This window comes from Panulirus ornatus, chromosome 68, assembly GCF_036320965.1.
Source record: "Panulirus ornatus isolate Po-2019 chromosome 68, ASM3632096v1, whole genome shotgun sequence".
Taxonomy (NCBI): Eukaryota; Metazoa; Arthropoda; class Malacostraca; order Decapoda; family Palinuridae; genus Panulirus; species Panulirus ornatus.
In genome coordinates, this window is record NC_092291.1 from 9,447,827 (window position 1) to 9,462,914 (window position 15,088).

A 15,088-nucleotide genomic window follows, 5' to 3' on the forward strand; every position below is an offset into this window, starting at 1 on the left:
TTGGTAATTACATAGATTTAGCTATATATTAGTTCACCCCAAACCATGCATGTTAAACATTCACACAATTGTGCAACTATTAGCATCATCAAGTCGACTTTCCTTGGGAAGTGTGCAACTTAACTGGATTCATGGAAATTTAGTTTCAGATAGTAAAGCAATAGAAACAAGGCAGAATGAAAACACAAGAAGAAAAATAATTAGAATATAGGTTAGTGGTATGAAAATGGTGACAAAGGGAAAGGAAAAGAATGATAAAATGTTAAGATTATTGACTAATGTTGCATGCTAGGATATTACTGCAACCACACAAGAAAAATGAAAAGGGAATAAAGAAGGAACTTGTGGACTGGAAAGGAAGGTAAATATTCTATTGAAGGTGAAGCATTTGAAATGATGTTCTGCCTGATTAGGTATGAGAATTATTGAATATTACGAGTGTTTTCTCTGGAAAAAAAAAAAAGTGACAGACTGAAATAGTACCCAAAAGAGTTCTAGCTCAACATATTTGAAACTACTATGCCTTTTCCCTTATGACCAAAACATCCTATATCCCACGTTTTGGAATGTGACTGTAAGGTGCTGGGGTGATAATGGAAATCCTTGTCCTTGACTTTTACCACTTTCTACAAGCAAAGTAGAATATATTAAATAACTTGTATTACTTGCCTTCGCATAGTATATATCATCGAGAAAAGAGGACAATTCATTATTATGTAAAATTAAGTAGTTTGCATATTGTATGGTCCCACTGGTATATTAAATACCAAGATCTCGTTTCTATATCTTTGAAATTGTAAAAATATAGGTGTTACCCGATTAGCGAACGCACATACATAATCTACATGTAAAAACATTAGGAAAATGATATACAACCACTTCACAGTATTGTCCGTTTCCATGTGGTTTTACCTGCATATATATGGCGATATATATATATATATATATATATATATATATATATATATATATATATATATATATATATATACATCGCCATTTCCAGCGCTAGCGAGGTAGCGTGAAGAATATAACAGCATCAGGGAAAAATCCTTACTTGATTTCCTTCCGTTCCTTCTTTTTGAAAGTGAAACAAGAGGGGAGAATTTTTAGGCCCCCTTTAGGTCCCATTCTTTTAGTAGCCTACTAATCGCAGGGAATTCGTGGGTAGTATTCTTTATCCCCTATAACTTCGATATATATATATATATATATATATATATATATATATATATATATATATATATATATATATAGTAATTTTTCGTATTGCTGTAATCTAGACATTTGAATTTGGTTCCTCGAACGATGTCAACTTCGTGTTTAGTGTTTATGCCGACTGTATGTACAGTACATACGTTTCATCTTTGGCCCCTTCAGTGAATTACTGATACACAAAGAACTTTTCCTGGTGCTAACAGTTCGACGTCTGCCGAATCTTTATTATGTGGTGATATTTGGGTAACAGAACACTAGCATTCTCTCCCTGAGCCAATGGTTACATGACTGCGGGGAAAGGTAAGACAGTGTTGTATGGTTTGGCTATAACGAGGATTTTTTCCAGTCTTGATTACAGTTGCTTGTGACATAGGCCATTTTTTCATACCGATGAAATGCACCTTTGAATTTAAATAAAGGCAGAAAGAGGCAATCCCTACTAGTTGGTAGCGCTATCTTGGGCCTTCTTAAACTGTTCAGATACAAGGTAGATATTTCTTCTTGGAGGCCTGAAACATACCGACATCTCCCTATCTAAGCTTAAAGTGGCAGTTGCTATGGAATGAATCATATACTTAATGAAGAATAATAAATTGCTTTTGAAAGAATCGGAGAAATGCGATATTTATTCTCTAGTATGCGTGCATTCTTTAGGGGGAAATTAGCACAGAAAATAGGACGTAACCCGGAGGTGATCGCTAATGATATCATAAGGAAAAGGTTACTTTATAGACATGTATGGCGAGATAGACTAGCCAAAGAGGAAGCTAAATATGACAGTGAAGGAGGAAAGTCAATAGACGAGAGCTTAACGATCAGACTGGAGGCGTGAAGGGTGTTGGTAAGTATGTATTCAAACCATTGTATGACTGCCACCTCTCTACTTCGACCTATGCTATCAGCGTTCTAATCTGACATCTTCCTCTTAGTGTCCATATATGCCTTCTCTCAACTAACAACTTATTTCACTAAGAAAACTCTATCTTAATTGTAATAATGAGACAAAAAAAAGCGCAGTAGTTAGCCTTTCCTTCACCTCCCATTACTAATTGGGAATTCTGAAGAATTTGCCACAACCTATTAAAATCCCAATAAATAGATGACCAGGCATTAGTAAAAGTTTCCGATTTTATGGACATAAATAAGATCAGAAGCTTAGCCCGTTTAAATAACAAGGAGGGACGGGTGCCTTCTGGTCCAGACTACTTGCTTGTATCCAGTGCTTGTGTACTGTACAGAAAAGTAAAGCGGGCTGGTTATTTGTTTCTGAGTAAGCAAGTGGGATGCAGCTGATGGGCGTGTCTGGTAGGTTGGAGTTAGGAGGAAAGTCGGTTTTTAATTGCTTGACCAGATATTTATGTATGTATGTGTTTTGTCCGTGTCACATTTGTTGAGGGCAAGGAGACTGTGAGGATTGGTCAACGAAGTGTGAGGCAGGGGCAAGGTTTTTATTTTCTTGGAGATTATTGGTTATAAAGTTCTTCGAGTGGGATTACACTGGGAGGAACTTTGTTCCATTGTGAAGGTGTTTTGTGTTTCTGGATGCTAGGCAGAATGTTTGCACCCTCTCGAAAGCCTTATACCTGCTTTAACTAAAGTGATCACCCCAGTTTGCAGTTTCTGTTACATGGGATATGCTCCGTAATGTCATTCACTCAACTGGTATACAACAAGAGTAAGAATTTTAATATATATATATATATATATATATATATATATATATATATATATATATATATATATATAAAGATAGACCAGACAAACTTGCCCTACTTACTGTGAGAGGGAGCTTAATGTTCGCGGGCTTATCTGCCTCAATTTTCATCGGTATTTATTCAATGTAAGCGATAAAACGGATGTCTTGTCTTTTGGATATTATATTGCATGATGAAACAACAGTCATTGCGATTTCTAGTTTAATTACGGTAATTATATGTTTATTGTTTGTCGAACTTTATCAGCCAACCGGAAGCTAGAGATAGGCGTTGCCTTCGTTCCCATACACCGTAAGTAGAGATGGTTAAGCTTCTTGAAGTTACATATTTTCTTTTATTTTGAATTGTATCCATCTTCCACAAAAACTGAAGGATCACCTTTTCATCTAATGGATATTGAAATATGTCTATGTACACTTCACATAGAAGATATAAGTCTTACTCCCGTCTAATTTCTCTAAATCTTTTGAACCTCATTTTTGTTTTTTGTTTTCTAAAGTTATTGTGATAAGTGCAAAGAAATTAGTAAAAATCCTTTATGTTTTTATAGAAAACTTTTGACCATTGATGTATATGTTCTAAGTAATGATTATTTTCTTATTTCAGTCAGTCCTTGAGATAATACAATGTTTCCAGCGAATGAAGTCGTTGATAAAAATTCATAGAAATACATTTAAAAGAGACGATTTTGATTTTATCTTAATGATAAGAAACAACCATTACAGTCCCTTGCTTCACAGTTGTGCCTATTACCTTATTCAGCTACGAAGTACATTATATCAGCCTTAAAGCAGTTTTTATTTTACCTTTCATGAGAAAACTCACAGCAGATGAGTTAACTTGTCTGAAGTAAATTTATAGTAGCTCCGTGACTCTCTACACTGCTTGCTGGTAACCATGAATTAGAAACTCCTACCAAGTATTCTGTTCATTATTTGTGCCTAGAAAGTAATAACGACTTGCGGAAAGTTATATGTGGAGCAAGCTATGATGTCGGAAATTAAGGAAGTTAAAAACTGATATGACAAAAATGCCGGATGTTAAGCCCTATCGATTTCATGCAGGATTATGAGGATATTCTTACACCTGATTGAGCCATAGGTATGAGAAGAATTATATTCTTAGCCTAAGCAATGCTGGATATCGCGTTTTGGGATAGATTGCAATGGTATTGATATTTAGTGAGGAGGCCAATTTAGAACATTGCGTTGGTTGCGGCGTTAGGTTAAAACAACGCGGTATCACATTATGTTTGATCTTTTTTTTGATAAGGTTTTCATCAACTGAAAGGAAAAAAAAATTGTCGAGAAATCGTTTCGGGCCGAAATCATTTTACTGGTTATTCACCTAATTGGGAATGATCACAGTGGTGTGCATATTATGATACACCTCATTCCAGAATAAAATATGAAGAATGTGTGCATATGTGAAAGCACGACGATAGATGGAAAATCATGATACTTGGCAATTGACTTGGAAAGGTTGATAAATAGATATTTAAGATATTGTCTTGTCCGTCCTGGGGAGAGAACGTGTTAGGTGAGGCGGATGTGAAGGAGTCACGGGTGATACCGTCAACACCCAGCCAGCCAGACACTCCCTGGCTGTCACACACACCGTCCTGCTCTGGAAAATGGACAGTAAAGGGAGGAAAATCGTCGTTTGTGATAATGGAACTGGGGTGAGTGGGTCGCCAGGAGCACTGTGGTTGAATGGGATATATTGTGAAGTGGGTTTGACGGTGGTTATTCCATGGTGGTCAAGAGTACCGGATGAGTAAGAGATTATCAGTCAACTGTCACAGTTTTGTTATTCTTCTCCCCGGGACCACAGATGATTCGTAGTTATTATTCGTGATATACTGCTGTGTACATGTCCATTTCGTTTATAAGTATAATCTCATTCAAAAGTTCAGGTAAGGTGTATTTTCATCACATGAAGAATTGTTGATTAAGCACACCTTCGAGTGGCTTTTTTTTTCTTTACTGTATAGCTATTATTGAAAGTATTATGATAATGTTCTTGGGCATAAGTATTTAAATAGTCCATCATCTCAATATTATGTGTGAGTACTGTGATCTGCTTAACAAAATGTTTTAGGGATGAAATACATAAGGAATTGTGTGGCAAGTTTTGTATATATATATATATATATATATATATATATATATATATATATATATATATATGTGTGTGTGTGTGTGTGTGTGTAAATGCTTTTCCTTTCGTTTCTCAACGATATTCGCCAGACCTCCAGTTCAGCTGTGCATCGGGAGTAACCTTAATTATCGAGCGATTTGTAATTTCTCAGTTTATGGACGCGTGTGTATTTGATATATTTTGGTGATAGTGGTAGTAGCAGTGATTTCCCTACTCCCAGCTGAAGTGAGTGTGGATACGCGGAGATAAGAGATAAACAGCATTTTCAGCTGTTCCCAAGAAAAAAAACTGGTAATTTACCTATTTAGATACGCCCTTAACTAACATTGTTTACAGTATTTATTGATTTGTTTTCGTGGATAGCAAAGTGTTTAGGGAGAATGAATGCTGTGGGAGTGTGGTTTGAGCATTACTGGAACGTTTTTATCAAGGATGTTGAATGTAGCAATGGTGTTGGCATTATGAATAGAGAAAATTTAGGATCGTAGAATAGGTGGAACATATGTAAAATGTCAACAGAACCAATGATAACATTTTATGATCTCCATAACTGCTAAAATTCATCTTACTTTTCATGTATAATATGCTAGAACCAGAGCCTGCCATTCATTGCTAAGTTCCACAGATCACTCCTTGATTTGCCTTGACCTTTTCATATACATTTGTTCAGCCCACTGATATCATATCATTCCCCATGCACCACACTGATGCAGTTCATTCTACCCCATGCATGTGCCTCTTGCTGTTCAGAATTTTCAGTTCTTATTACTGAAATTCCTTCTTTTGCTCCATCCTTCCATCTCCGTCAGTTCTCCCTTCCCTTTGGTACCTCCACTTCTGACTCATAGATCGTAGCTTTTCTTCAACCATCCTCCTCTCATATTTCAGCACACCCAGGTTGGCCTTCTCAGTCAGGCTGTGTTTACTTCTGCATCTCTATCGTACATTTTGATACTTTACATCACCAACCTGCCATACCGTAGATATTGTTGTTTCATTTCCAACATGTCCTCCCTCTTCCTTTCTTTTGTGTTCAGTGGCTAAGACTTGCATCCATACAGTTGTGTCAGGATTACTGCATGCTATATGTGTGTATATATATATATATATATATATATATATATATTTTCTTTCTTTTAAACTATTCGCCATTTCCCGCGTTAGCGAGGTAGCGTTAAGAACAGAGGACTGTGTGTGTGTGTGCGTATGTGTGTGGTTTACTTGAATCCCTCGTACTAGTGATTTGTGTGAAGTGATCATGCTTTCCCTTATTATTGATGCTGCACCATCATTTGTTGGGTTAATTTGATATAAAAATTATATAAAGGTAGTATAAGGTGTGTGTAAAAGTAGGTAAATAGATAAATATATCCTTTATTGGGAAAAAATGCACAGAATGACATGTTACAGAGTATGAAAAAAACAGTACAGTTCCAGTTTTTGTGGTGAATGAAGTTGCCTCAGATGTAGCATAATTTTTTTTGACAAAATAGTTAAGATTATGCCTTAACCAACAATTATGTTTTCTCCTTTTAGAAGCATGCCACATCTGATTATGATTGACATATGTTACAGTTTGTCAAAGTTGGGTATGCAGGCTGCAATTTCCCTGCCCACATATTCCCATCAATGGTGGGTCGACCCATAATCAGAGCCACAAACAAGATTGGTGACATTGAAGTCAAGGTAAGGCTTGCAGATGTTAAAGAAAATTTTTTTAGCATATGATAATAACTATGATAATGATGATCATCTACATTACAGTGAAGTGTTCTTAGCATTGCTCAGAATGAAGTTTCTCATTTTAAGGATGCCTTTCAGAACAGCATTATGTAGCTGTAGTATTACTTGCACACATTCAATGATAATTGTGCTGATGAATGTAAAGTTGGTTATGCGAGGAGTTAAGCTTTTGAAACAGCTTTGTTTCCGTTGATATTTGAATGTCTCAAGAAATTCATTACATGATTGCTAGAATGTAAAAATGAAACTGCCAGTGCTAAAAAGAATCCCTTGATAAAAGACTCATAGCATGAGTTTGAAAATTGTTGATACACATATGTATAAAGACTGCACATTTAGAAAACTAAGACCAGAGGAGGTATATAAAAGTCTTAGGTCAAATTTGGGGATAGTAAGGTAATGCTGTGTGAATTAGTAACTTGATAAGATTGTTAAGGTTTTAACAATTTCAATTTAGAACAAAGACTTTTTAATTAGTTATGCAGATAGATGTGGTCTCTTTTTTATTTCTTTTTTTATTTCTAGAGTGAAACAGCACATTGCTATCTTTCTGATTACTGGAATTACTTTTTGTATCATGAATGAGTATAGCTGTTTGTGTTTATGGTTTACTTGCATGCTTGTCTTCTTTAATTCACAAATTGAAAATTTTTTAGTTCTTCAGTATAGGCTGAATCTTTACAGTATATGCAGTGAATACTTCCTCATAGTGCTGTTATGTTCAATAAATATCTTATTTTGAATGGATGATTAGATATTACTCTGTACAAATTGTAGCAGAAATATTTGCAGTTTCATTTTTGAGTGTTCTATAGGATTGTTATCTTTCTTTACTAAAGTAATTTTTAGATACTGTAAATGTTCAATCATCCTTGAGAATGAGCTTTTTTGTCAATCAGTTAGGATATTTCAACAACTGGAAGATTGGAATTGCTCAATCAGGTTTATTCATTAAGGAAATTGCAGATATCTAAACTGGAGCAGGTGTTGAGAGAAATTGCAGATTTTATATTTAGTGCTGGTTAGGTTTTCTTCTCTTTAGAATGAGGACATTTATTATCATAATAAATATTTGTAAAATCAACAGCTGGAGCAAGATTATGTGATCAGAAAACTCATCAGTTTTGTTTAAGAATGTAGCAAGAATGACAGAATATTGGCAGCAAACTTGCACCATGGTAGCTTTTACAGTCATAGCAATTTTAGAGATGAAGTTGACACTATTGATACAGATTGATTTTGTGACAAGCTCATTGTAAACACATATCCAGATTCTTAATATGGATAGTGGGTATTTTCCTGCATAAGTGTTTTTATACCTCATTGATTTTAACAACAGTTAGAATGGATGCAACATAAAGAATGGCTTGTTTTCCCAGTTGCAAGTGTAATGCTTACTTCATAGAAATTATAAGAAGGAGGAGTTCTTAGAGAATATTCTGAACTATGGTGTTTATTTTTCTGGGAAAACAAGGAGAATACATAACAGTTAATGTATATTGTCACTGTGATATATTGTAAGAGGTATGACAGTATTTTGAATTTTTGGCAATGCTTAAGGTTACATAGAATAAATTTTTTGTCATTTTTCAAAATGGAACTGCATAAACTTATTTTTTTTAGAATTCCAAAGGGAACAGTTTCATTGGTGATGAACTAGAATATTTTTGTCAATTGATCTTTCAAAAGTAAGATGAGTTTCTTTATAGGAAACTCTTTCATGATAAAAGCCTTAACAGTTATTATCATCATTTTTGATACCCTAATACCTTACACACTTAACAGGAGGCTGCACTTGTCAAAGGTAAAAGTTTGTAATATTCATCATGGTCTGCCTCTGTGGAAAGAAGTGCTGACTGCTTTCATCTTCAGTGAGCATGTTTTTAAGGAGTGCCAATGGCTCAGTCAGTGGGTCATTCTGGGGTTAACTTGCCTGCATATTCACTGCTGTTCAGATTGAGATTGCTTCACTATAGTGTTGATGATTATAGCTTTGAACTGTAGTATTGAATATGATAGCTTCATTACTAAGTACAATATTATCTGATCTTGCAAGTTATTCTTGCTTGAAAAGATTACATACAAAGTAACAGATTAACAGTGTTAGAAATAATTATGGTATCCTGTAGAACTAGTGAAATAATAAGCTGTTAAGTTATTGTCATAGTATTGATTTTTTTTTTATTTACTCCAGTTAATATATCATTTATTATTGCTAACTGTGATTTCATGTGAATGTGGTCATTGTTTAGGCAGTCCAAGTATTCAGATAATGATAATTCAGTTAACTTAAATCTAATATGATATTGTGTGTATTGGCTGTTATAAGAAAGATATGATGCCCCTCAGTTAAGAAATATATATTTAAAACTTTCATTTTTAAAGTTTTTTTTAAGTAAACTCATTTATGCCTTCCTGAATTGTAAGAGTTTTTTTCATATTTGTTACAGGAATTTATAGGTGTAAGCACATTTGAGAGCAAAGGTCCAGGTTGTATGCTAAATTCCTGTGAACTGAATGAGTGTTGTCTTGATTTTAAAACTTTGTAGTCTTGTTGATTCCAGATTTGCAATAGGAACATTTAACAGTTTTTTAAATGCCCATTCCCTTTACCCTTTAGTAAGACTACTACTACTACTACTGCTACTATTGCTACTGTTCTAGTTTTGTTTTTTGTCCATTCCATCTTACAAAATGTTTTGTTGCTTTGTTTGTTGTGTTCTTTTAACAGCTTGGTTTAATAAAAACAAAGATGTTGACATGAAACATCAGTTTGTCATATTTCATAGAGAGCCAATTTTAGCTTAGAATTTTATCACCTTTGTAGGGAAGGCTGACTTACATATATTGAAAGTGGGGATCAACCCACTTTTGGCTGAAACTTTTCATTTCTAGAAAAATCTGAATATTTGGAGTGTAATGTTGTGCCTTATACATCAGACACTGGGTAAAAGTTTAGTTCTGGGGTGCAGCAATTGTAAGGTACTGGTATTAATGAAGATCACATCAATGAATTTATTACATTTAATAGAATTCTGTCACATCATTTTTAGAAATATTGATTTAAGGTAGGTTGATAGTTTTCTTTCATGTTAGCTTTGGTTCTACAAAGGAAACATGCCATGATCATTACCTGTGTAATGAATTTATACTAACTGCAACAAATCCTTTTTATGATTTTCATTGATATCGATGAATTAGAATCACCATGCCTATCCTTATGAAACTGTAAGAATCTTGCAAGTTTAGATCAGGTAACCCCATTAGAAATTTAAGAAAAGTAATTGTAGATCTTTGGGAAATTATAGTCAGGGATATATGTATCCCAGGGGATGAGGGAGAAAGAATACTGCCCGTGTATTCCCTGCATGTTGTAGAAGGCAACTAAAAGGGATGGGAGTCGTGGGCTGGAAATCCTCCCCTCCAGTTTTACTTTTCCTAAAGACGGAACGTAGAAGGGACCAAGTAAGGATTTTTCCCTCGAAGGCTGTCACTTGTACCTTATCCTGCCTTGCTGATTGTGGGAAATGGCAAATGCATGCAAGGAATAGAGTGAATTGGAATGATGTGGTATATCGGGGTCGACGTACTGTCAGTGGATTGAACCAGGGCATGTGAAGCATTTGGGGTATACCATGGAAAGTTTTGTGGGGCCTGGATGTAGAAAGGGAGCTGTGGTTTCAGTGCATTACACATGACAGCTAGAGACCGAGTGTGAACGAATGTGGTCTCTTTTGTCTTTTCCTAGCGCTACCTCGTGTGTGATCGGGGGGGGGGGGGGGGGGGGGGGGGGGGGGGGGGGGGGGGGGGGGGGGCTGCTGCTGTTTCATGTGTGGCGGGGTGGCGATGAGAATGGATGAAGGCAGCGAGTATGAATATGTACATGTGTATATATGTATATGTCTCTGTATGTATATGTTGAAATGTATAGGTATGTATATGTGCATGTGGGGGTTTTGGGCCAGTCTTTCATCTGTTTCCTTTTGCTTCCTCGGTAACGCAGAAGATGGCGATTAAGTATGATAATATAATAGAAATATATATGATGAAATCCGGCAAGGCGGCAGGTTTGGATGGGATTGCAGGATTCAAACCCAGGACTTCTGCATGGTGGTCCTAGGTTCAAATCCTGGCTGTTGGAGGATGTTATGTGTTCTGTGAAAATGTTCATTCATGTGCACTCTTGACCAACCCATATGGGAGGATGAATAACTGGGTTGACTACAGACTGACTGCTGCAACCAAGATTGAAACCTATGGGCCAGAACATCATTTGCTAAATAAACTGAGTTGCAACTCAACTTGGTGAAACATTGTTTATGTCTAATATGTGCCCTTTAATGTATGATGCTTTGGTGCCATGCACATGAGGTATTCCAAGAGTATTTTCAAGCATATGTAGTGTGATGTGTGGGATTTTTGCAAGTGCTTTTGTCACAAATGCAGTGACAAATTATCCTGATATTTGAGAGTGCAGATCTGGTACAGGCATCATTGACATCTCCATGAAGTGTGCTTACCAGAGTGTGGGAAAAACTTAGGCTGTAGCATCAGATAACATTATATGGGATGCTAGGACAAGCATTAATGTGCAAACCTTTTGTCCTGAAGCAGAGGTGGCCGATTCAAGAATTATTGATGTATACCTCCAAGCCACAGTGAACAGAAACATTTATTGGAGTGTAAATGCCCCTGGTGTAATGATTTTTTTTTTACTTATGAAAGTGGGTTGGTAACCTAAAATGTTTAGGGAATATTGCCCATTTGCCACCTTGTCTTGGATGTAGGAAAATGCTCTGTATTTTTGAAGTTCTTCGGGAAAAGATCAAGACTTTTAAGTATACCTGGTTAAGTTACTTGAAAGAGTAATGATAGAGGATGATGGTATGCATAGAATCAGACATCTGTGACTTTGGATCAGTCGATGACTGAGGTTATCTAAAGTGCTATTCCTCAGAAGTGTTAGAAATATTCCTGATGAATATGACCTGATGCATGCCTCATGATAAAACTTTTTAGGTCTCTGGTAATATTAGCTTCTTAATCATGTGGAGTCAGGTACATTTATCATGAGAATAACTGGAATGCTTCTAGATTTTAATGTTCCTTGAAATTTTTTATGTCTCTGGTAATATTAGCTTCTTAATTATGTGGAGTCAAGTACATTTATCATGAGAATAACTGGAATACTTCTAGATTTTAATGTTCCTTGATGATCAATTTTATCAACTTTAGGGTCAGATATGTTATTATAAAAGGCATTTCATGCAGAGATAAGAACTCTATAATGAAAGTTAGTTTCACCAGAGGGTATTAAATATTGAAAATTCTCGACTTTTTATTTAGAGGTCAGAAGTTTTGTCTTTCTCTGCAGAAGGGCTTTTATATATTCTGACTTTTTTATGATATGGAATTTTCCATTGATAGATATTTCTCTTACAGTAAAAATTAAATTTTATTCTGTATAAATTTGATTGATTTTCTACATTTTGTAATTTTTCTGAGGTCAAAATCTCTCAGACAGACAGTCTTAAAGGTCCAAAGTTGCCTCAGTAAAAGTTGAGATCTCTCTGATGTTTAGATTTCTAGTTTAGATAGGTGATGGGAACTTTTTATAAGAAGTACTGATATGTAAATCTTGTAGAAAAGAAAATTGACCTTTTAATATAGGAGGATGAAAATTTTCCAAAAGAAATTGGGAAAGTTTTCCCTTAGAAATAGCTTTTTCTTGATTTCCATATATTTCATATAGTTAGGGGCACATGTGTAAATGAAAATTGATCAAAAAACTTTCAACTGACCTTAGTCATATATTAAAGAACTATGAAGCACACACATTATCCATCACCAAAATCTTTAACTTCACTTAGTGGACATCGTTTCCCAGACTTTTAGTCCGTTAGCGCTGGCTGTATGTTTAGACTGATATCTCTATGGATTTGGCATAAAGTTTTGTGATTTATCAGGTACCATGTATTCTAATCATATATACAACACAGAAAAGATATGAGATATAGGTTGATTAAATCGTAAGTGAGATGATTAGTTTGCTGAAATGACATTTGAAGGGTAAAGGATACTTTTTTAGAACAAACTTGTAATCATATATTTTTGGTGCCAGTAATGATTTTAGTTTTGATTTTAGATTGCCTCATTTAAGGTAGCAGTATTTACCATTATTTGCCAACATTTCATGAAAACTTTTTCATATGATTATGATATGATCTTGTAGTTATTTCCAGCACTTATTGAGGTATATGCTTGTTTTTATAAGGAAATTTATATTTTTTGGCTGTCACTTTTTCAAGTTAAGTCTTCTGGTGCATTGGCTGTAGATGTCTACATAGTGAATAAAGAAAAATTTTGAATTGGAATGAATATACATTTATACATTTATGTTATGATGACACAGTACAGAACAGATCTAGTGCTAACAATTAAAAAATTCTTTTCCTATCTGCTGAAATTTGTCTAATGAACCATCCCCTGAAATAAGTGACTAACACACTCTTTGTATTCATTGTCAATTAACTGTGGTTTTGTGCATTGCTGCTTGCATTGGAAGGAGTGGGCTCATTTCCCTGTAAGTAATTATGAAGTGTCCTAGAGAACAAGATGAGCTTCACGTGAGGTGCATGTCACTGGGTGTGCATGGTTGTTTTTGTTACTTTGGTACTTGTGTGTATGGCAGACATTTTGTTGAGTTTAGCTGGAATAGCAATAGCTTTGATGTTAATTGCTTCACCTCTATTTTTCAAGTGTATGTAAAACTGTCCTCTACAATATTGTGTGCTTGGTTAGGCTGTGTATATAATATATATGTCCTCTTGCATTGCTACAAAACTTTTGTAGGCAATTTCAGTAACTGATAAATTATTAGCAAGACATTTTCACTACTGTTTATTATTAGATGATTTTTGTATTTGGTGAATTTTATTCCTTTCATTTTATGATGCAAGTAATTCTTTATCTCTGATACAGAAGGTGATAGGAGAAACCATGTACAGGTTTGACTGTTCCATGCATGGGTGGGAGAGGTGTCTGGGTGTGTGTATATAGACAAATTTATGTTTTTTGCAGAGGTAAGTGTATAGACTTAGATATATTTTGTTTCCTTTAATTGCTTTCCAGGGCTGAATATTTGTGTGAACCATCAGAAAACCTCCAGGGTCCAAGGGGGTTACAAACCTCATATCCCCCTTCCTTCTGGTGTGGGGTAGATGTGTGTCACCCCTTGCTAACCACCTGTTCAGTGCCAGTGGCCTTCTGGCTTGGCTTGGGTCTGCCCACTGATAAGTCAGCACCCTCCAGTTAGTGATGATATTATTGCCCCTAAGCCATTAGCTCTAATCTTCAAAATTCTCTGGATCCTTGATATTTGTAGATGTTCTTTTCCAGTCTTCTTTTTTGTTCTGGCCTCTTCCACCCTACCATGGGTAGATTTCTTTTCTAATTTGATTAGTATGCTCTTTAATATATAGTTGAATTAATTTATATTACTTGTATATTCATCTTGGGTCCAGCCCAACCATAAGACGAGGTATCTTTTCAAAATAGCTCCTTTTGAGTTGGGAGTCAGCTCCAGAACTTTAAAGGCTTTCTTAGTTCAGACATTTAGGTGTATATATATATATATATATATATATATATATATATATATATATATATATATATATATTTTCTTTTTTTTTTTTTTTGCTTTGTCGCTTTCTCCCGCGTTTGCAAGGTAGCGCAAGGAAACAGACGAAAGAAATGGCCCAACCCACCCCCATACACATGTATATACATACGTCCACACACGCAAATATACATACCTACACAGCTTTCCATGGTTTACCCCAGACGCTTCACATGCCCTGATTCAATTCACTGACAGCACGTCAACCCCGGTATACCACATCGATCCAATTCACTCTATTCCTTGCCCTCCTTTCACCCTCCTGCATGTTCAGGCCCCGATCACACAAAATCTTTTTGTATATATATATATATATATATATATATATATATATATATATATATATATATATATATATATTTAGGAACATCCCAGATTGGAGTTGAAGTTCTCAGTCCCCTTTCAAGGAGAAATGTTAGATGGTCCCCAACTTAACAAGTAAAGATAGTTAATCAAGATGCAGTAGAACCCACATGGGGACCTTCTTTGTTATTAACGCTTTATCATCATAAAAGTGGGTAGAGGTATATGACTGGAAAAAATGATGACTCTACGTTCTATTTTTTTATATACC

The 15,088-nt window shown here is 35.3% G+C and overlaps 1 protein-coding gene across 3 annotated transcripts in view; it reads left to right on the forward strand.

The window, feature by feature from the left end:
* The first annotated feature begins 1,494 nt into the window (after window positions 1–1,494).
* The window catches only part of Arp2 (Actin-related protein 2), a 29,551-nt gene continuing 15,957 nt past the window's right edge, over window positions 1,495–15,088 (forward strand). Inside the window, exons 1-3 of one of the 3 annotated variants that reach the window (XM_071659758.1) lie at window positions 4,458–4,614; window positions 6,669–6,779; window positions 13,402–13,419. In XM_071659758.1, coding sequence (XP_071515859.1) covers window positions 4,567–4,614; window positions 6,669–6,779; window positions 13,402–13,419 — 177 coding nt within the window. In that variant the 5' untranslated portion in view covers window positions 4,458–4,566. Of the gene's footprint in view, window positions 1,519–4,457; window positions 4,615–6,668; window positions 6,780–13,401; window positions 13,420–15,088 lie in introns of those variants that run through there. The other 2 variants (XM_071659760.1, XM_071659759.1) reach the window with 2 other exon arrangements.